Here is a 24,967-nt window from a genome sequence, read left to right as displayed (position 1 = left end):
TTTAAGGACTAAAGCAAGCATCTAGATCATAAAATATCATTTTTGATCAAGTATTTAAAAGCCTTATGTGTGTAAAAGCTATATAGAATAATAAATTTCTTAATGTATGTTGATAACATTCTAATCATTTAGAATGATGTAGAGTTATTGTCATCAATGAAGATTTTTTGTTGTCTAGTCCAGTTTGATATAAAGTACTTGGGAAAGACTGGTCATATCCTAAGAATTTAAACTTTATTAAAATTCAAAAATTAGGATGTTGGGTCTATCTCATACTACTTAAATAGATTAGATTTTAGCCAAGTATAGCATGTAATACTTCAAGAAATGATTCTTTCCTTTTAAGTTTGAAGTTCCTTCATATAGGACTATAGTCCTAAGACATATAAAAGGAAGAGAATATTAAGACAATTCCTTATTCTATATCAATAGAAAGTCTTTATGCTATGCTATACACTAGGCTAAATATCTATTTTGTGGTGGGCATAGTAAGCGAATATCAATTGAATCTAAGATCACTTAATTTAGTGGGAGTAAAGCATATACTCAAATATCTTAGGAGAATGAGGGATTATATGCTTGTCCACCAAAGTGATGATTTGATCGTCACTGGTTGTACGAATATTGACTTGTAGTTTGATTGTGATTCATGAAGTTGGACTTCAGGATATGTGTTCATCCTAGGTGGTGAAGATACACATTAAGTGTAATTATTATCTCATTAGAGAGATGTGAGTATGTGAGATATAGTAGTGGAAAAGATAATTTATGCAATAAATCTGGCTGCAACTTGTTTCCAAACCTTGCCTTAGAGTAATTATGAATTACTCCAAAGGGAAATAAGTGTCGGATATATGGTAAATTGTCTTTGAGGGCAAGTGGGAGATTGTTGGGGTTTATGTCCTAAAAAATCCAATTTATTGGCATGTCATAAATAATTAAATTGTTTAATTACATGAGACTATTTATAAATGAACTAATGAGACATTATCATAGTCCACGAGATGTATTGTATGTGATTTATGTGATTTAGTCACAGAGGATGTAAATTACAAGTTCCTTGTAAACTCAAAATGTAGTTCGTAGTCGGTGATGAAATTGGGCGTTTCCTTTGCAAAGACTATAACATATCAACTAAGATGATTTGTCTTGATTATGGAAGTGGAGACTTCTAGCTGATGTGTTGATGTGTCTTAAGAGTTAAGACAAATTGAACTGAACCACTGTGAGATTAATTATTCAATCAATAACTGTCACCTGAATAATTAATCTCACGACTTCTAATTTCATAGACTCTTAATCCAGAGAGGGTAGTAAACCCGATCATGAAATATAGGTTACTTTGATATATCAGGAGTGAGATCTAATATTCACGGTCAGAACCTCAGTATGTTGGGTAACCACACGTAGTGTTGAGGGAACACATATTCTCAGGATGGAATCCATAATCGCTTTTTATAGAGACACGAAATATCCCCTTGAGATAAGTTTAATGGGAATTAGTTATTCAGGGCGCCCACTTTAGTAAGGAGTTACTAAAACTTATATTTATTAAAATTGGGTTTCAATAAATGTGAATAACTAAAAGATTAAACCGAGTACTCAAGGATAAAAGAGTTGTTTACAAAGTGACAGTTTATTATGACTTTGTTCACTATGGATATTTCATGGAGAGGTCAAATGATATTATTAGAGTATTGGGATATAATTTATTAATAAGACCTAGAGTGCAATTATATTTATATAGTGGTATTAAATATAATTAATGGTAACTTTGGACTTGTCAAGAGTTGACAAAAAAGCCCAAGGCCCATTGGAGCTAGTGTCTTATTGGTCCCTTTTGGTCCCACTCCAAGCCACACACTAAAGCACAATTGAAAATGCCCAATAGGCCAGCCCAATTGGAAAGGCCCAATAGGCTAGCCCAATTAGATAATCAGTTAGTTATAAAGGAAGAAACATACTGAATTTTTTTAGAAAAAAAAAAAAAAGACATCATTGTGAAATGGTGTGTATGTGTGAGTGAAGCCACTCAATTATTCTCCCTTGGAAACTGATTGAGAGATCACACTTCTTGGGCATAAAGTGGAATTGAAGTGAAGATTAAAAGTATTCTCAAGTACTTCTAATATTTTGTTTTAAATTTCATCGCACCAAGGTACGCTATTTTGTTCTTAAATTCTAAAATTTACATTGTGCATGTTATCAATTATGAATGAAATAGATCCATATTTGTTGCTTCCGCTATGTGTTTTGTATGAAATACAAAACCAGATTTTCCAACAATTGGTATTAAAGCCAGGTTTTCATCTCATGCTTATATAACATGTGATTAAGTTTTAGAATCAAAGAAACCCTTTTCATGCTTTAATGGTTCCGTATTCATGAAGTTTGATATGGCAAAAGGTTGAATCTGTATGTCATAATATAGAATTAATCCATAAGGATTCAATAGACCAATTCCATGTTATGCATCAAGTCAATAACTGCCATTTGTGTGAATTAACCAATTGCTCCGCTCAGCTTTAAAAGATCATTTAATTGTTATTGGCTTGATGACCATCTTGTATATGCGGATTCTTTATGGCCAAGGATATATATCACTTGGATATAGTCATTAACTATTGAATGTAACCGTCCTGTGCGTGAATGATGTTTTGTACCTTTTGGATGTTATTGCATCATTTGGATTCTTTTTGCACCGCTTGGCATGGAGTGCATGTTCTTAATGGCTCACCTTGTTTTAGTTTCCTTGTATGTTTGCATTCTTGGAATCCTATAATATATTATTATATATATGGATTCATACATATCAAGATAATGAGACAACATCACAGTTATACTTGTTGGTCATCTTGAATGATGATCGTGTGTTGTTTTCCATTGAATCCGTATATCATATATATATATATATATATATATATATATATATATATATATGGGTCGGACATGATTCGTAATGTCTATGGTTGTTTCTTTCATAAAGTGCGGTGTATTTATTGATATCTGATACGAGACAATTGCATCATGTCCACGGTGTGAACTTTTGTTTTGCACAGTCTGGATATAGTTGGCAATTGGGCATAGTTATTGGATGAATATCATGTTATGAATATTGTGAAACCCATGTTGCCTATACAACTTGCTATTAATGCTTGTTAGTTTATATTTTTCACTGGACGTACATGTATGATTGAATTGTTTTTATATTGAATGATGAACATGTACAAATGTTAGTCTAGTAAAATATTTTTATGATCGAACCATATGTTAACGCTAGGATTTTGAAATTTATTCCTAATGAGATTAGTATTATGTTTTCAAGATGTCTATCATTATTAGGGTTCTTGATAATAATCTTGAAAACCTTAAAGTTTGATCTGTAAATCTTCGTTGATAAAATCAAAAGTGTTTTTGATGGAAGAACAATGAAGATGCCAAAAACGGTTACCTGAAAATTCTGAAAAATTCAGTTTTGCGAGTTTCGATCAATCAAGAATTCCTTTCAATCGATTGAATATACTTTTCAATTGATCGAAGAGAAATCAAGAACCGATCGAGTTAGGAAAAAACTCTATGATGAAATTCTTCATTGTTTTGATCAATTGAGAATTCCTTTCGATCGATCGAATGTACTTTTCGATTGATCGAACAAGAATTGAGAATCAATCGAACGAGGTAGAACCTTTGTGATGAATTTCTTCATTTTTCGATTGATCAAATAATAGGTTCGACTGATTGAAGGCACTAAATTTTGAATTTTCACTTGTTTTTGACTAAGTGTTAATACTTTGATAAGAAAGCAAAGCTATATGATTAATTTTATAGTCCTTAAAAGTTAAGGACATTTATTAGTCGTTATCTAACTAAAAGACCTAATGAGATCAAAGATATTAGTTAAATAGAACTTTTAGTCCTAAATTGTTTTATGATTAAGAGTCCTTAATTTATTTTAATTAGAGGTTTTTAATGAGATTAAAATTCTAATTAAAGTTATATAGTTTCTAATGTGATTAGAATACTTTATCTAGTAAATTAAGGATATAGTTCTTTATAACTAATTTTTGATCCATTAGAGTTTAAGGAATCCTAAATAGTTTACGACTTTCATTTTAGTTAGTGATTCTAATGAGATTAGAGTCTTCAATAAGTGCAAGGTTATTAGTTGTGATGAGATCACAATTATTTAAGAAAAACCCAAACAATCAGTGAGAGTGCTAAAATGACCTTTTTGTTAAGTTTATTATAATGTGAATAGATACCTTGTCTTGACTTCGAGTCTTACATTCCAAGCGGAGGGAATAGATATTATAAGAAATGCAAGATGTTGTAATATAATAATTATTCCTATTCAATTATTTTCTTAACCCTATAGTAATTGAACCCTGAATCTATATTCCATATGTTTGGTGCATGAAAGGTGCTACGTCCACAACATTTTTACAACAAATCATAGGTGGTTAGTTATTATTGGTTCAAATTTGAACTTAACACTAAGATTACTTTTTTGCCCCAACAATAATAACCAGTAACAACCTGCCACTTAAGATTTGTTGTAAAAATGTTGTAAAAATGTTGTGAACATATCATTTCTCTTGGTGCATCTTAAAATTGTGTAATGAAAGCTTTCTAAATCAAATTGCCTAGATTCTCAAAAAAAAAAAAAAAAAAAATTGCCTAAAATGCCCTTATTATAATAAATACATTTTTTATAAGGATTACTTTAATGAACCCAATTTTGTATGGAGACCTGTAATGAAAATCTTTTCTTTTTTTTTTGGTTTAATAATAAAGTGTTACTTTCATTTCATTGCATTAAAATTAACTTGTCTTCTTCTCTCTTAAACAAGTTTTACTTCTCTACGTGTCCAGGGTTAGGAAATTGGTAAAATCTTCAATGTCATGCTCATGTCTCACATGGTCACACCTGTAAAATTTGCCCAACAAACACTTTCACTATTTCGTTATTCTTTCAACTTTAAATACTACCAACAACTAAATATCTCAGTATGAAATCTCATTCATTCATTTTTATTGATGTAAGTTCTTTGTTTCTATTAAGAGCTTAGGAGAAAAAGACTACATCTTAGACCTTACCCTAGTATTATAGGTATCTTTTTTCTCTAATAATTTTTTTTTTTTTTTTTGGTTAATAGGAACTAGTATTAACAAGACTAAACAGAGTAGTTTTGGTGCCACAACTTATTTGACTAAAAAGGAGGGTTTGCACTGCTACGGCAGTGCCTTGGGTACACATAAAAATTAATGTTTGCTTTTGATGAATGTCAAGAATTGGTGTTCACTTTGATAGTGGCGTCGGTAGAATCATGGTACTTGTAGATAAAACTACAATCGAAATAGACTTATCAATGATATTGTCAAATCTATATTTCACAATCGAAATAGAATTATCAATGATATTGTCAAATCTATGTTTCACAATGAATTTTTAGTCCTCATATACTCTTTTGCTTACGGTGGCATGTCAGAGCATTCACATTGATGGAGTTATAAATTTAGCAATTTGGCAACCAAAAAAAAAAAAAAGCTACTTTGTTTATTTTACCTTCCTACTTTATAAAATACCCAACATTAGTGGTTTTATTTTAACTTTCAATACAATAAAATAATATAAGCAACATAATAAAAAAATATTTTTCATTACATATGAGGCTTTATGAGCTATAGTGTGAATACGTGAATGGGCTACAATGTAATGTGGACACGCGAATAATAATAGAGAGTACTGTGAACATGTGAATAATAATACAAAGCTGCGTGAACACATGAATAAAATTTTTATTTTTATTTTTTTTACATATGAGCAACAATGCACAGCCATTTTTGGTTGTGCACTGTAGTTGTGGAGCCAAATTATATAGCTTTGGTTTCACCAATGTAGGCATAGTTTTGCATTTAATAATGCTAAAAATAACAATATGACTTTTTAACACCACTAATAATGATGCTCTTAGAAGGGGAGAGGGGGGAAGAGGTAGCGAATTTGAATATATTTTAGTCCTAGCAATTCTACAGACATACTCAATTTTACACTTAATATCATGACATTAGTCCATCACTAATACTATTTTTATGATACATCAACTATAACTTGACACTTCAATTAGACATGAAAACACTCATAAAAAAAAAAATCAGACGTGAAAATTAATGTGTTACTAGCTTTATTCGTCACCTTATTATTGTGAAAATTTGAGTGTGACAACTGACTAACCCTTTACTCTCTTAGAAGGGGAGAGGGCGGAAGAGGTAGTAAATTTGAATATATTTTAGTCCTAGCGATTCTACAGACATACTCAATTTTACACTTAATATCATGACATCAGTCCGTCACTAATTCTAATTTTATGATACATCAACTATAACTTGACATTTTAATTAGACATGAAAACACTCATTAAAAAAAAAATTAGACGTGAAAATGAGTGTATTACAAGCTTTGTTCGTCACCTTATTATTGTGAAAATTTGAGTGTGACAACTGACTAACCCTTTACTCTCTTAGAAGGGGAGAGGGCGGAAGAAGTAGTAAATTTGAATATATTTTAGTCCCAATGATTCTATGGACATACTCAATTTTACACTTAATATCATGACATCAGTCCGCCACTAATTCTAATTTTATGATACATCAACTATAACTTGACATTTTAATTAGACATAAAAATACTCATTAAAAAAAAAAAAAAAAAAACCGACGTGAAAATAAGGTTATTACTAGCTTTATTCGTCACCTTATTATTGTGAAAATTTGAGTGTGACAACTGACTTGCTCTCTTTCACCCGTTTGATGAACGGCAAGAATTAGTGTTCACTTTAATGGTCGCGTCGGCCAATCATGCTACTTGTAGATAGGCCTACAATCGGAATAGTCTAATCAATTATATTCTTGTACTATTTTTGTCAGCCCTTATTGGTTGTCAATGTCAACTTTTAATCCACTTCACAATCTTTCCCATGTGCGTGGCCACTATGTCCTGCCTTTACAAGTAAGTTTCTTAATTATAGCATCTACCTGTTTCACATTCTATAAATAAACTAGTTGGGCAGCACGTCCATAGCACGTGCTTGATTAAGGTAAATACTAGATTAAGGTAAATTCTAAATTTTATTTGTATCACAAAATAAAGATATAAATTATTTGATGTTTAAAATATGTAAAGATTTACATTAATCAAAAGAAACATTAATTTTAAAAATTTGATAATTAGGTTATAAAATGTTAATCTCATTCGTATAAGAATTTTGATCAACCACAAAGTTAGAGTAGCTACTAGCTATTTATAATATAAATATCTATTTTACTATAATAGTTTTTTAGTTCCTATTTGCTAAAAGCAATATATTCACTCATTAAAAACTTCTAAAAATGATAACAAATATCATCATATTTCAATAATAAATAACTGAGTTTTGCTAAGAAAATAAAAAAAGATAAAAAATTGCGTGTGTGATCAAATTTTCCATTAGATAAATTATAAGTTTAAAAAATTTAAATCTTGAAAATCAATGTTTTTTAGATAACAAATAAAACGCTTTATATCATCATTTCAATATTCCAAGAATTACTACTGTCTAAAACTCAAAATACGTGGAAAAAAAATTTGGAATGTTAAAATTTAGTGAAAGTATTTTAGATATTATATAATAAAATATTTTAAGAATCATAAGTTTTCATTAGGATTTAACTGAGAGAACAACAATATGACATATTTATTCTTTTCCAAAATATTAAGGGAAAGATTGTTTGATTTTAAAGTTTAAGGAGAAATTGCAAACTATTCCAAACATAAATGATGAAAAGTGTTTTTATCCTAAGTTTTTGTGTATAAAACTAAGTGTTTTTACTTAAAATGGTGCACAAAGAAAAAAATACACAAAATCAACTGAAAAAAATTATATATGAAATAGTGAATTTTGGCTCAACAAAGCTGACTAAACCAACAAAAAATTTCTAAAAACACAAAAGAATAACACAACATTTTCATAATACCTTTATAATTTTGTTATATTTTATTTTGACTTGTAAAAAATTGACAGCTAACAGTTTTGAAAATTTATTATCCATGATATTTTCATAACAAATTAGAAGTAGTGGGTTGCTACAGGTTGTTATTGGTAGGAAAAAAAGTAGTTTCATTGGTAAGTCTAAATTAGAACCAGTAACAATTTACCGTTTATGATTTGTTATGAAAGTATTATGAAAAATATTGTGGATGTAGCACTTCTTTTTTCACAATACACTTCTTTTTTCATAATACCTTTATTTTTAGTTGTGGTTGGTTCCAGTATGATATTTTTTAATTTTATTTTAACCTATAAGGAATTAACACCATAAGAACTATGAAAATATTGTACCAATTTGTTATGTTAATATTTTATTACAATGTGAAATAGTGCGAATTGAACAAACCAAAATACTGTAACAAATCTATTGCAGCTTTACACATTCAAAAAAAAAAAAAACTGCCAACAAAACAGTGAAAATTGAACAAACCAGAACTACTATAATAAAGCTATTATAACTTTTCCCATTCACGCTTTTTATATATAGATTTACTTCTTCTTTTTTTGCAAATATATATAATATTTGTCACTTTTTATATGTCTACCCCATAAGCTTACAAAGTAAACATATAAAGATTAAAAAAAAATAAAAACGATTGAATAAACCAAAGACACTACTCATGAGTTATTGGCTCTTATTTGAAAAAATAAAAATAAAATAAAATAAAAAGCTCAACCGTTGAATAAACCAAAGACACTATTCATGAGCTATTGGCTCTTTTTATATAATTAATAGAAATAGAAATAGAAATAGAAATTGTCTCTTCAAAAAAAAAAATGATATTTGTCTTTTAGTAAGTGAAATTTTTAAGTTAAGTTCATTACCTTTATTTTTGGAAACTGGAAGCATTTGCTTTTTCGACGGTAACTAGAGCCTAGAGGAAAAGGCTTGTATCCAAATGCTTTAGTGTACTAGACACAAAACAAGTTCATAACAAAATGAGATTTGTTCAAATTATGCATATTTTTATCCATATTTCTGTCCTATTTCATATTTGAGACAAAGAAAACCCATTTAAAATAGGTCGAGGTAATGAGATGGTTACATTAATTATGTGTGTGCGCGTGTGTGAAAGAGAGTGAAAGAAGAATTACAATATGGGTGTCTAAATAATTACAAAAATATTAGCTGTCACTTCACAAGTTACAACAGTCTATTAAGCTTCTCGCATTTTTATTTCATCTTTCTATTTATTTAATAAGATTAAGATATTCTTCATGAAGGCATTCATGTCTTTTTGCTAAGAATAATAAGTTGCGTACATGATTTTTTTTTTTTTTTGGTAGTCTTATATATTTTCCAACGAATCTTTCTATTTTTTGATTTGTTTGATTTGTAGTTGATTCCTAATTAATTGGTATTTGAATAACACACATCTTTTCCATCTAAATAAAACAAACTTAACAATGGATCACATCTTACTTTTTATTGTGAATTTCCATACAAGGTGTGATCGTTCTATTCACTCTTGTGCGCCCAAATAATATAAAATCAAAATCAAAATTTTGAAAGGCTTTTACGTTTTAAAAAAGCAAGTGACTATCAATTAGATTTTCAGCAAAGACTGGACTACAAGGTACAAACAGCCCATTTTCTCACCCAAAAAAAAAAAAGTACAAACAAGTACAATCCGTGTGTTAAAAACTTAAAATAATCTTATAAAAAAAAAAAATCAAAATCGAACGGCTGATGCGATGTATCCGGACACGTATTTGAGATTTTAAACGTGAATTTCTTACTCCCCAGTCCCCAACCTTGACCAAGATAGAGATTGCAGCTGTGAACTGTGACGTCGGTTAAAAAAAATGGAAAGTATCATATCCTGGTACTTGCATGGTTCACCTGTCAAATTTTTAAGTACCAAACGATTTAATTATTTTTTGAATGCTTACCTAAATTTGAAGAATCTCTCAATTTTGGCTGTAAAAGAAGAATCAAAACATTTCATGAATTGTCATTTTTTTAAGCTTTGGTTTCTCATTTTAATTTTGTCACCTAATAAATAAATAATATGTGTTTTCTTTTTCCAATGTTTTTTTTTTTATATAGCCAAATGAAGAATGTCTCTGTTCCCACAATAATAAAATAGTTTTAACTTCAACCTTTAAAAAAAAAAAAAAAAAGTGGGGGGGGGGGGGGGGAGGATTTGAATGGATATGGATCTTTTTATAGAGAGTAACTCCACCGATACATAGTTAATTATAAGGCTAAGCTACAAATTGTACCTACTAATGAAATTTTGCCTATAATTCAATCTAGGCATGCAACTTATAATTTATTTATTTCATTCTTTTAATTTCTATTCATTTCAATGTAATTCTTATGTTCACTTTCGTTTGAGAGGTTGCCACTAAGTGTTCCAAAATAATGTAATTTTGGCTTGTTTGGTAATGTTGTTCTAGTAATGTTATTTAAGTTTTTTGGAAATACGCGTGGGTGAAAAAGTATTGTAAAAATAGTGTTCTATTATTTAAACAATGAAAACTGTTTTTTCTAAATACCACTACCAAACCAAACACCCTCTAAATTTACAAAACAACGTTATTTCAATATACCTAACAACACTATGTGACAAAGTTGGGTAGAATGACTACATTGAATAAAAATAAATTAAGTTATAGTTTTGAAATGAATAAATCAAAAATTATAAGATTGAATTGAATTTTGAATGAAGTTAAATGATGCAATTCGTAATTCAACCTAATTTTAATCGTTTATATTTAAACATGTGCCTCAAACTGTGTCATGTCACCAATATCTTAAAATGGATATCAAAGTAATGGAAATCAATGTTTATTTAATTGTGATGGTGTAACAAAATTTGAACAATTCATTTAGCTATGAATTATTAGGACTCTAAGAATTATACGGTGACATTACCTTAAATTCTTCGGATGATCTCAATAAGGTGGAACAATATTGTGTACACATACAATGTGTAATACCCCGCATATCTTTATTTGAGGTTATTATATATATATATATATATATATATATATATATATATATATATATATATATTTTATATATACATAGTTGATGGGCCATAAGTACTTTTTGTTAGTAATTACAGCCTACTACCCCACTAAGCCCACATCTCTGATGTGTTAAATATAAGGTAAAGGAAGAGATAAATTAGAGTTTTTATAAGAAGGGTTTCATCACTAAGGAGGCTAGGAGATGTATTTTTCCTTGAAGTTAATTAAAGAGTCAACCAAAGAATTTCAGGTTTGATTTCTCACTTGTTAGAATCAAAGAATTAAAAGGTTAGAACCTTATCATGGAATCGGTAGTGATGGCTAGATTGTTTAAAAGAGGATTGTTTACACTATAGCGTGAAGTTGCCTATAATTGGTATTCAAGAACAAAAGTCATGGTTTTAAATCTTAATTTGTGTAGATGCTTTTATATTCTTCATTGGGTTATATACATATTAATTCCTAGATTGCAAATCCTAATTCAAGGAAAACATGGCTTTTATGTTTCCTGGTGGTTATATAGATTAGATCGGCTTAAAGTTTTTTTTTTTTTTTTTTTTTTCACTTTGGGACCATAAAGCCACAGATTACATTTAAGAACAAAGCCACTGTGTGCTATCTAGATTAAGCCACGGATCATAAAAACTTGCTAGAATAAAGCCACTAATTACAAAGTTTGATTATGTACATGGCTTTTACGTTTTCTTTGGGTTATATATATATATATAAAATCCTAGGGTCCCTACAGCTTGTATTCTAGAACAAAAGTCAAGATTATAAAGCCTAAATCATGTATAAGAGTTTACTTTTCGTTGGGGCATATATCAAATCCTAAGTTTACAATATATTGGTTACTGCCTCTAAGGTTTGATAAATTCAAGGAAACATTTTTAGGTAGAGATTCCTTGCATCAGTGTTATTAATTGGTTCATCAAAGTACAAGTCTCTTGAAACAATTTGTAAGGAATATGAAATAATTGTTGTAATCCCTTTAGTTAGGTAGTTAGCTAATTGGTTGAGATTAGGATTAAGATGAGTTAGTTAGGATTTGAGCACATGTATCTCATTTAACACATGGCTTAATTCATAGAGCACATATTGAATTAACTAGTCCCCTATAAATACATGATTGTAATTCAACATTAGATATGAATTGAAGAATAAACCAATTTCTTAGTCCATTTGTGCATCTCTTTCTCTCTCTCTCTCTCTCTATGAAGGATGACTACCTCAAATTAAGTCAATTTTCCTACAATTCTCATCAATCCCCCTACAATTCATATCCATCCACAGTAGGAACCTTTTGGTTCCTAACATTTGGTATCAGAGCCGTCGATCTTAAGACAAGTGATTGTGATCGAAGAAAACTTTGAAAGGAAGTACTGCAAATGTTGAACAAAGTTTCAGAGGATGTCAAGGATATTTCAAAGATGGTCAAGGCCTTGACTGAATCTAAAAAGACCATGAAAGAAGAGCTCTCAAGATTGCAAAAGGATCTTAAGAACAAGACGGAAGAGGAGTTACAATCTCTTGATTCAATAGAACTTGAAGAACAAATCAAGTTCCAGGAAATTACTGCTATTGTTGCAAGTCGGGATGTTGATTTTTGTGTCAAAGTGGATGGTGATATACATGAAGACACTACCCTTGAAGTTCAGTCCAAAGAACCAACAAAGAAGGTGATGATGATCTTCCAAGAACCAATTCTTGATGCACCAATGGAGGCTTCCATTCAAGAGTCTATGATTCAAGAATTGGCAATCCAAGTGTCGGTGATCCAAGAATCCAAGCTGCAAGCGCCAACAATTTTAATGGCTCTAGAATCAAATGAGGTCTTGAGGATACAAGAACATTCCAAGGTTCAAAGAACCAATAAGACATTGAAGATTGAAGAACCATTGAAGGCTCAAAAATTCGAGCAAAGTTTGAAGATCTACGAAGAAGAAACCTTCATGTGCATGAGACCACTTGTCAAAGATAAATGCATGAATATGGTGATCAAAATGTCACTAATGTATTGGTCCATTGGAAGATCTCCTTTAATGAAGGTGTCATTTCACAACAACACCTTGCGGGCAAGGTGTTTTCAAGGGGAGGGAAATGTTAGGAATATGAAATAATTGTTGTAATCCTTTTAGTTAGGTAGTTAGCTAGTTGGTTGAGATTAGGATTAGGATGAGTTAGTTAGGATTTGAGCACATGTATCTCATTTAATACATGGCTTAATTCATAGAATACATGTTGAATTAACTAGCCAATTATCTTGAGTTATGTGGGCCAATAGCATTAGAGCTAGTCCCCTATAAATACATGATTATAATTCAACATTAGATATAAATTGAAGAATAAACCAATTTCTTAGTGCATTTGTGCATCTCTCTCTCTCTCTCTCTCTCTCTCTCTCTCTATATATATATATATATATATGGAGGATGACTACCTTGAATTAAGTCAATTTTCCTATAATTCTCATCAATCCCTCTACAGTTCATATCCATCCCCATTAGGAACCTCTAGGTTCCTAACACAATTTGTGTAGTTCAAATAAGCATTATATTTTGTGGAGAATATTAAGTAATTTCCATGATTGAATATAGGTCCTATTTAAGAGTATTTTAAAACTATTTGGAGGTTATTTCAACTGCACTTTCAGAACGATTCAAGTGCTGTAAGTAATTATGCATAATATGCACAAGTTTTGTTCTTTAGGTTCTTAAAAGTTAAAGGTTTTCAAAAGTTATGTTTTTAAGCTTAAGTTTTCTAAAGTTTATCGAAAGTATTTTTACATTATTGAAAAAATAACTTCAATTTTTAAATAATATTTTAAAAGAAACTTTGAATTTTAAATAACATTTTGAATGTCCTAATTTCATTTAAAAGATTATTTCTAAACTAAAATATTTTCAAAAAATAATTGAGTTTCAATGTAAGTTGTCTAAAAAGATTCTTGTTCTTTAAATTGTTTAAAAACAAGTGATTTCAAAGTCATATTCCTACTTTTTCCAAATGGTATTTAAAACGTTTCTTTTAGCAAATTAATTTTTCAGACTTACTCAAGAATTGTAAAAATATTTATATAAACTACTCAGTTCCTATTCGTTCCTTAAGAGAGTCAAGGATCCTTTGATTTATATTCAATTCGATATTGTGATATTTGATATGCCTTTATATTTGGAATAATTGTTAACATTAAGAAAAATATTCTATTTTGTATAAAATTTACTTTTGTGATATGTGACTCAAATAAGTGTTTTTAGAATTGATTAGGTATATGTGTAAGCCTACCCACTCACAAGGTTTTATGTGAGAATAAGTGTTGATCCCTCATCAGCAGAGGTTAGATGTTGGTATCTGCTCATAGGATTGTATGTAAGAATATGTGATATGTGTATATGTGACATTGTGCTCTGACTAATTATGTGTATGTGTTTTTGAATGATTTTAAAATTTGATTACATATGTAATAAGTGGTTCATTATATGCTTGGAAACTATATTTGATATTATTGAGTGAATTTGTGATATCAAAATACTCATGCTTTGCTTGACTCTGTTTTGTTGTGTATTATGTATAATTGCTTACTAGATGTGTGGCTCATCCCGTTATTACAATTTTCAAATTAAAGTTTAGTTGGAAAACGAAAACTTTGGATCTCTTTATAAGGTGCAAGGTAGAGTGTGGGAGTTTTAAGCGACGCCAATAATGCTTTAAACTTTTAAGGATGTTTAGTTATTTTCATTTCACTTAAGATTTTACAGTTTGGATACTATTTCTAAATTGTGGATTTTAGTATTGTAAGAGATTTATTAAGAGCATTGTTTATTTGGAGTTTACTGAATTATATTTAAATTAATTATGTTTATTGAGTTATGTAAGATCAACAAATTAGTCATGCATCTAAATTCATGTTCTATAGATTTGGGTCGTGACACAATGGGCAACAATTCCTATTGGCGGGTTATATTTATGTCATTTAGAGATAGAAATATACAACTATATGAATCAATCTAAACTCAACTCCATTTATAAGTTGTTTCATAAATGAATATTTAATAATAATAAAAAATAATTAAAAGTTCTCAATGCATATACAACAACAACAACAAAAATCCCCATGAAGGTTCATGTCAAATTAATGACAGATTAAGTTTATTGTATGTAAATGGAATATGAATTGTATCATCTAAACAGGTTAGCTTTTCTTCTTCTTATTTTAGCTTTTCCACTAAATTTGTATCACGGTTGCCCATTTTTCCACAGTTGACATTACGATTTTTGGGACTTGTGGATCGCCGTTCATTATTGTCGCGACTTCCTTGAGCTCCTCCATCTTGAGAGCTCTCTTCATCTTTTCTATCTTCATTATTTCTATTCTTAAAACCTGCATTAAATCTTCTCTTGGGCCGGTCTTTATATTGACTGCTAAAGATTGCCTCCTCTTCACTCTTTAGTGAGACCACAGCCATTTGCTTGATCAATGCTTCTTGGTTAGATAGCAAATTTTCCAATTTTACTAATGATGGTTGGACAGACCAACCTTGAATGGCAACTACAAAACTTCTATATTCAGGTCTCAACCCATGAATTATTATCCTTCTCATTCTTGAATCAAAAATATTTGATACAAGATCTAATTCAGAGATTTCGCAATAGAAAGACTTTACCTTGGAGAAGTATTGCATGATCATTGTACGTGCAAGTTAAATTTAAGCTTATATATGGAAGTGAAATAAGTTATCTAACAGTACATCTACATGAGAAAGCTTGGAAAGATGTAAGTTTTGACATGAAACTCAAACAAGAAATAAAGAAAGTAATGATAGGACATGAAAAAGACGTGCATTTAAACAAAAAGAAGAAAATGGTTACTAAAGCAACACAGGATGTATGTGGAAAACCCTAGAGAATGGATAAAAAAACCACGGTTTGAGCAAAAACTTAACATTCTTGCTTTGCTCAGCTTGTATTATTTGAGAAAAGAGATCAGTTTTACAATCAAGTTTTCTTTCTTTCCTACCAACTCTCCACTTTCATCTCAAAATATCTACTCAAGTTCTTGCCTTAATAACACAGCTGCATGTCCTCTTATACTTTGAGAAATATGGTTGAGTACAAGGACATATGTCAAGTCATCATGTTCTTTTTTGGATCTTTTCACAGCTGTGATATTATTAGCTGATTAAGGGATAAGAACTGCGCCAACGTGGCACTAGGACCCGTAGATAGGTAGCTTTGCCACTGCTTGGGAGACAAGTCTTGGTCATCAAGAGGGACATCAGGAATACTGTGATTGGTACATGTGTCTCTAAGGTGACTCATTGTGCATTCAACCAATAAGGGGTGTCCTTATAGCCTATGTCCTTGGAAAGTCACTATGTTCCTTCTTGGTGAGTGCTTGAGTATCGTGTCATGTGTGAATCTCACTTCCTTCTTAATGCAGTCATACCTTTAGCACAGACCATGACAAGATCTCTTAGCCAACATCTTCTCTTCCTTTTCTCACAGTTGTTCCACGTGTAGAGTCTAGATTTAACCACTCATGCATTCTCTCATGCCTTAGTGGTGTTATGTACAATCGTCATATCTCACTGTACCACTAACATTAGCTTGTTCTCAAGAAATTGTAGGCTCACATCATTCTTCTTTGAAATAGTGTCACAAAAATGTCACACGCTGCATTTGGTGTGTCTACACACCTGATATGGTCCAACATCTCTTCCTCGATGCTTGTCTTGATTGCAAACAAAGCCTTCCTAACTTTAATCTTCCACTTCTACAAAGCTTCAGCATTCTTAGGAGGTGTGGTTTCGCCACCAACCGTGATCTCCTAAAAATCTTGCCCCTACAAGTAGGATTCCATGCAAATCGACCATGTGTTGTAATTCTAGTTATTGAGCCTTCTAATGCTACCGACAGCTTGGAGGTTCGCCATCACAACTTGGTGAAATCTCTTGCACTTCCAAATAAGCTTGGTCCCATACCACAAGCTTCATAGTCCCAGACTGTACACGAGCAAAATGAACACTTCCAGAAATACAATCTTCGACACCACAAACATGGTCCCTGACTACCTCGCTCTGATATCAGATTGTTGAACAAAACACTAAACAAAGAACTAAAAAAAGAGCTTTTATTTAAAATTCAATTCTTTGAATTACAACACTTTACAAGTACTGATGCTTTGACTCACTAACAATAGTGCACACACAACACCTTTCTTTCACTGCACATGTGGCATTTACTCACCAACTACAATTGCACACACTTGACACCTTACTCCTAGACACCTCTAGCTACTAACACTATGACACAACCACTCTTGATTTTCTTTTCTTCACTTCACACATCTCATATCTACTTCACTTCACACATCTCATATCCTACTTCACTTCACACACTTATCACACCACTTATCGCACCTAGGCATATGACATCCTATTTATACTAGTTTAAGTCGGTTAGCCAACCGACTTTGTGTAAAGTTGTGATTTCCAACTAGCTTATGTTGGCTTTGATTTCGTGCCAAATTTGATTGTAATTTCTTCAATCATTTTCCCTATATGTATGTGGATTTATTTGTAAGGGATGAGTGTGAGAGATCGGTGAAGAATCAAGCTTCAAAAAATGAATCAGTCGAATTCACGTTGCGAGTAGCTCGTGAGAAGCAACCCGGGAAAATGCCACATGTGAAACACATGACTGGAAGTTGAAGAGCCACGCCAGGCTATTTAAGTTCGCTAATGTTTCGCGAGAAGGGCCATCCCGCGAAGTACCCGCAAAACTTTCTATTTGGCAAAAAGTTTAGTTGTTTTACCAAATTCTTTACCCACACTATGAATACCCTCATTACCCACGAATTGCAAGGAGTGTTTTTTAGAGAGAAAACCCTAGCAAATACACTCGAGAGTTAGAGATTGTTATACTCACAATCATCTATACATTTCCTTGTGGTTTTCCTCAACTCCTACCTCTCCATCTCTAGATCCTTGAGAGGTTGTTAGCCCAAATACTTACCACACCCATCCTGAGTATTAAGTGAGATTTTGGTGCTGTTGGGAAGCATTGGAAGAGCCATTTAGTGGCGGATGCAATCGGAATGAATCGCGAAATCTGGAAAGCTAGAGAAGACAAGACTCTGAGAAGTCCGTTGGTAGCAGGAGCTTGGAGGGCTCAAGGGTAGACTAGGCTTGGAGGTTCTTTTGTTATTCGTGTACTCCAACTTTATTCTCTAGTGGATTGATTTTGACTTAGAGGGTTACGGAGAGGTTTTTCACCAAGTTCTTTGGTTTCCTCTTCGATAACACTTCTTGGTGCTATCTTGTATTTGCATCTCTCTTCCCACCTCTTTAAACTTTCATTTAATTGTTTATTGTGGATGGATGTGGCTTAGAGTAGAGTTATCGGTTCATTGCGCTTATTTATTCTTGTTTCGCACTTAGTTTAAGTTAGAATAAAAGCAATCTAGCCATAATTTTTAATTAGGGGTCTAAACAAGCTCTTGTGTGTTAACACAAATCTGAGCTTTCACTTTGAAATCTCTAGACCGTTAGAGCATCCACGTTGGTGGAGCCATAAATTTAGCAATATAGCTCCACAGAAAGCTACTTTGTCTATTTTACCTTCTCACTTTACAATACACCCAACATCAATAATCTATATTTTTAGCTATTTGATTAAAATAATATAAAAAATTCATTAAAAAGCAGTGTGAATAGAACCAAAATATATATATATATTTTTTTTTTTATTAAAAAGCATAGTGAAAACACAACTTTTTTTTTTTTTTACATACTAGCTACAGTGCACAGCCAAAAGTGGCTGTGCACTATATCTGTGGAGTCAAAAAATATGGTTTTGGCTCCACCAATGTAGCCACATTTTGGTATTTGGTGATGCTAAAAATAGCAATATAGCTTTTTAACACCACCAATACTAGTGCTCTAACCGCAAGTATTTTCCTACAAACTTCTAGATTATTCTATAAACATGTGGTTGAAATTAAATTACACAAGGAAACTCTAGAGAAGTCCGAATGGAGAGGTTAAGAGAGAAATATTAGAAATTTCTCGAGGCAAAAGTGTTAGGATCCGTTTGGTTGGAGGAGTGGAAAAGGAGGAGGATGAAAATGGTCCGAGAGTAGAAAAGTAAGAGGATAAAAAAGATTTTAATTTTCCTCATTTTTGTTTGGTTGGGAGTAGAAAAGTGGAGGAATGGAAAAAATGTGTTTATGTAAATTTACTCATATACCGTTGTTATAAAATTATGCCTAATTAAAATAAATAAATAAAAAGTGACAAAAAAAATCAATCATCCAAATTTATTTGGAAATATAAATTATATATAGAAAAAAAATCACGTCTAAAAAAAACAAAAAAATCACAAAAGAAAGCAAAAGAGAGAGAAAAAAAAAAAGATTAACTCAATGAAGCTGCCTTGGAAACCATAAGAAAAAACAAAAACAAAAAAAGTAAGAGGCAATGTCCAAACCAGAAGAAGAAACAAAAAAAAAAGGGGCAAGAGGCAACTTACATACTAGAACAAACAAAAAAAACAAAAAATAAAAAAGCAATGGATGGGACAAGTCCATGTGCAAGTGCATATGGGCATTTTCGTGATTTATCTATTAAATTCCTCCCACTTAGTTTTTTCTTTATTTTGGAGAGAAAATATTTTGGTGGACCCGGGGAGAAAACACCCGGGCCCCACCAATTTTTTTTCCCTCCCCTCCTTCCTACCAAACACCCACCGAAAAAGTTTTCCTTTTTATTTTATCTCTAAAGTTTTCTATTTACCATATTTCACCTCCAAACTAATACATCCTTAGCATTGATTTCTAACATATTTCACTTGGGATATCTTCAACAATTTTATGAGATAATTCATGTGCAATTTTACTTTAGTAAATTCAAATTTGAAATGTTGAGTACCTCAACTTGGATTCCACTAAGTCAACCTCTAACCTGTTCAGATCCTAGAACACAGAAAAACTTTTTTTTTTTTTATCAAATGTAGTTCCAAAATATTCACAATACCCTAAATTTCTTCATCTGCTTCAATTTCATTCCCATTATTATCTTCTTTGGCTGCCACCGTTGCTGCTAGCATTTCATTAACTTCTCCAATGAGAAGGGTTCGGTCTACAACTTGAACAACTCACGTAAACTAACAAAAATAAGGTTTTTTTTTTTGGCTAAACTTTTGGTTCATTTAAAACCCTTATTTCTATTTTTAAGTGATCAGAATTAAAACCTTTTATATAAAAGAAAGTATAATTTTTATTCTTAACTAGCATAATTCCAAAAGCAGTGGAAGAATCTGTTTTCTTCATATAAACAATAAAACAGAAATGATCAACGGCGTATAGTAAGTGCTGCACAAGACTATCCAGAAAATGCAGAGAAAGTCTCTGAGAAACGAGGAAATGTGGGGTCAGTGGAAGCGAAAGAAACAAAGAATTAGTAGCTGATTTCAGTTCTCAATTTGCTGTAATCAAATGCTAATCCTTTCTGTTTAGACTTTTAAACCAAAAAATCCTAGTCCTTTTTACGCTTTCTTCTATTCCTCTTCCATTATATATAACCTCTGCACTGCCTCACATTTCTACACCAAAGCCAAAAACTCTCTCTCACTCACTCACCAAAGCTTCAGCCTTCTGCATTTTTCTCCTAATCTTTCATATGGCCAGCGAAGTTTCAGCCAAAGACTACCACGACCCAGCTCCAGTACCGATTTTCGATGTTGTGGAGCTATCCCAGTGGTCCTTTTATAAGGCTTTGATAGCTGAGTTTATAGCTACTTTGCTGTTTCTATATGTCACGGTGCTGACTGTGATTGGCTACAAGAGCCATGTTAGTGACGCCTGTGGTGGTCTTGACCATCTTGGGATTGCTTGGGCCTTTGGTGGCATGATTTTCATTCTTGTTTACTGCATTGCTGATATTTCATGTACGTGGGTTTTCATTTCTCTCTTTCTTTCTTATTTATTTTCCCACTTTTGTTAAGGTTTACTTCCTTTGCTTTTAAAGTTAAACATTAAAATTTAGTTTGCATTAAGCTTCAGATAAGAGATAACTAAGGTTGTTTTTGGTTAAATATTTCAGGTGGGTTTTTCTTTCTTTGTTTTCTTACGTGGATTTTAGGCTTAGCTATTAGCTAACTTTAAAAGTTGGTTTTGTGCGTAGATGGTCACATTAACCCAGCAGTGACATTCGGGTGCCTATTGGCTCGTCAGGTGTCGCTGATCCGAGCCGTGATGTACATGGTGGTTCAGTGCTTGGGAGCCATCATTGGTGCTGGGATCGTCCAGGCCTTTCAGATAGGTTTTTACGAAAGGAATGGTGGTGGTGCCAACATGGTCTCTCATGGGTACAGCAAAGGCGCTGGATTGGGCGCCGAGATTATAGGGACCTTTGTGCTTGTATACACCGTCTTCTCTGCCACTGATCCCAAGAGGAAAGCTAAAAACTCCAATGCTCCGGCATGTACCTTAACATTCCTCCAGTTTGAGATTCAGCTCGCTATAAAGTATAAACTATGGAGTTTTTTGCGTAGCAAAAAAATTGGAAATATATATTACACACGGCCTATATTACACAACATAAAAATTATCAAAAAAAAAAAAAAAAGTTTGATATCTTATTTTATGTCAATGATAAAGAGCAATTAGATAATAAAAAAAATAAAAATGAAAATTATTTCACTATTTAATTTATTTTTGCTAATATTTATGGGCCTCAGTGTACTTTTTAACATTATTCATAACTCCACTGTACTATTTCAACTAATTTTTACTTTTATCTACAATATTTTCAGTAATAATTTTTCAGTTTCAGCAAAATAAACGGTATCCAAACACACCCTTAATCTATCAAATTAAAATATCTGTTTTATCCTTTTCAAAGGAAAAAAATTAGTTTGATTTGTTGCTTTGTACTTGAGACTCTTGGGGGGGGGGGGGTTAGAGCATCTCCAGTAGATTAGTTAAATTTTTGTACTGTTTGGACGATGAACAATGATATTTACATTTTACTTACTTACTTTTTCAAATACATCTTCCAATAGATTCACTATCTTTTCTCCATCTTATTTAAATATTATTTCTTCATTCATTCTTTATTCTTTTTTAATATTTATTTTTTCTTCCTCTATTCACTCTCAATAATTATATTTTTCAACAAAAAGTGTTATACCCACGATATTTTTTGCGATACTTTCACAAGAATCATAACAAAATTTTATATGGAAAGTTGTTACTAGTTCTAATTTGAACCCACCACTGAAATTATATTTTTACTCACCAATATTAGCTAATTACTTAAAATTTATTGTAAAAATATTGTGATAGTATTTTTAAATTGTGATTTCTTATTCTTTGCCTTTCTTTCATCCATACATTTCCTTTTCTTTTCTTTTTTCTCTCTTGCATTTTGTCCACCACACACGTATACCCATAAGATTTCATCCTCTCCTTTTTTTTTCTTTACTTTCCACTTGATTCCAGAATCTCCCTCTCTCTTTCTTTCTCCAGCTCTCTCATTTTCTACTTTTTTTTTTAAATCTTTTTTTACTTGATTCCATAAATTCTCTAACTCTCTCTGTGATACGTCTCACATAATCTTGCTTGCCTTTTGATGTCATTATTTTCAAACACACACAGATACACATGGAGAGAAAGGATAAATCGTCTTTGCTCCACCACACCGCCACCGCTACTCCTCCTCCTCACTGCGGAGTGCATGCAACCAGGGGTCACATCGGCTTCTATTTTTTTCCTTGTTCTTGATTAGTTGTTGTTTCTGATTTTAGATTTGTCAGATCAACTTTTTTTTTTTCTTGATCTTTTATTGTTGTTTTAATTTTTTTTTTTTTCTGTTCTTGATCTATTGTTGTTGTTATTTTGATTTTAGATTTGTTGTTTAAAATTATATCAGTTTTATGAGAGCAAGAATTGTTTTGTGAGAAGAAACAAAGAGAGAGAGTGTAAGACCCAAAAAAAAATCAAAGAAGAAAGAGAAAGAAGTGATAAAATATTAAGTCCTGAAATTTTTAATGAAAAAAAAATCAGTTGCTAATCTACAGTAACCCATCAAACTTGATGAGTTACTGTTCATGAGCAAAAAAAAATTTGAGTTTTAGAGAGACCATTGGAGCTCTCTTTTCCTCTTTTTTCCAATTTCATTCTCTATATTTTGGTTTTACCTACTCTATTGGAGATGCTCTTAAAACCTAAGAGTGCATGTGTGTACATATACTGAATTTAAGGTTTTTGGAATCTGTGGGGGCACCTCCTATGAACAACCTAAGAATTGCCCTATTTTGTTTCACGTCAGTTGTAGATTATTGTTTGTGCCCTCAGCCTTGGACTATTTCTTAGCCACAAATGATTATGGATTGTAGTTATACTATCAATTTTATTTTATTGACAGATTGTGTAATGTAACGAATTGAAGGTTTTGGCACCACTTTCCATTGGATTTGCGGTGTTCATGGTTCACTTGGCCACCATCCCAATCACTGGCACTGGCATCAACCCCGCTAGGAGTTTTGGTGCCGCTGTTATCTACAATAAGGCCGAGGCCTGGGATGACCATGTTAGTACACTTTCCTTAGACTACTGATTATTTACATTATTACTAAAGTTGTTTCGTTGTTGTATCATTTAATTATATGCATAGTATATATACAACAATGATGATTATGAGAAGTTATATGTATATATGCATCGTTTCATATTAAATATTAATACCCCCCCCCCCCCCCCCCCCCCAAAAAAAATGGTGTATCTTATATACTTGTTATTTTCTTTTCCAGTGGATCTTTTGGGTTGGGCCATTCATTGGTGCAACCATTGCAGCTCTCTACCACCGATTCGTGATGAGTGCAGGTGCTGCGTAAGCTCTTGGGCCATTCAAGAGCAACCTTCATGTTTGATTAAAAAAGAGGCTTAATTATCTGATTCCTTCTTCATGGTTCTCCAGGTGAATGACATTGGAAGAAGGATTTGATATCTTTAGAAGAATAATGGATGAGTGCTTATGCTTGTGTATGAATGTTTCTTTGGCTCTCTTAATTTCCTTAGAGAGTTACTAAAAGGAGCATAAAATGGTAGATAAGGCCTGTTTGATTCCCCATGTTTTCCCTCTATACACTTGCCTTTGAATTTACAAGTGAGTTGTTTTCAATATGTCTTTCGCACTTTGTACTCTTTATGCTTTAAAGTACAATTTGAGCAACGTGGTCAAGTGTTCACTTTCTAATGTCTGAAATTGCTCATAGCGCCTAGTGGAAGAATTACATAGAAGCAGGTTGAAAAGGCAATCTACTGAATTCTAATCTCACTATATCATCATGAAAAAGATGCAAAATCAGGTGACTTGAAAAATGAACCCAAAAAAAGAAGGAAGTCTTGGTTTAATATGGCTATTTTAAGTGCAACATGGAGAGCAATTTACATGATAATAACAAAAGGAAAGGACATGAGAGCGGTTTAAACATTACATGGTATCTTAGACAGCACTCTCAAAATACAACGGAAATATAACGGATTTGGTGCTGTGGGTCACGACTGGCTAACGTCCGGCTAGGTTATTCATTATCGGTTAAATCTATATATATAATTAAAGCCAAAGTTAAGAGAAGAAAAAAAAATTGGGAGAGTTTCAACCTATGGCGTCCGCTCCTGATAACTCTTTATCATCAGACCAAGACATCAATCAGTTTTTGGTGTAGGCGAGGATTGAACCCCAGATCTTTTATTCAACCATAAAAAATTTTACTAGTTGAGCTAACTGGAACCCACAAGAGAAAATCCAATTAGGTTCTAAATTGAATTTCAATTATTGTCTAATTTTGTGTAACGTGTCCTATTTAAGTTTTTTTTTAACTTTTGTTCTAGATGAGTT

At 31.9% G+C, this 24,967-nt stretch overlaps 1 protein-coding gene across 1 annotated transcript; it reads left to right on the top strand.

The window, feature by feature from the left end:
* Window positions 1-20,632: 20,632 nt before the first annotated feature.
* Window positions 20,633-24,298, top strand: LOC142641646 (putative aquaporin PIP2-5). Its single transcript, XM_075816121.1, has 5 exons — window positions 20,633-21,011; window positions 21,248-21,543; window positions 23,516-23,656; window positions 23,877-23,956; window positions 24,044-24,298. Exons 1-5 carry the CDS (start codon window positions 20,744-20,746, stop codon window positions 24,045-24,047), a joined length of 789 nt encoding a protein of 262 aa, XP_075672236.1. The 5' UTR covers window positions 20,633-20,743; the 3' UTR covers window positions 24,048-24,298.
* Window positions 24,299-24,967: the final 669 nt, after the last annotated feature.

The sequence above is a fragment of the Castanea sativa genome, chromosome 6, assembly GCF_040712315.1.
Source record: "Castanea sativa cultivar Marrone di Chiusa Pesio chromosome 6, ASM4071231v1".
Classification (NCBI taxonomy): Eukaryota; Viridiplantae; Streptophyta; class Magnoliopsida; order Fagales; family Fagaceae; genus Castanea; species Castanea sativa.
The sequence above is the reverse complement of the archived record's forward strand: the minus strand, read 5'-3'. Positions and strand labels throughout refer to the sequence as shown.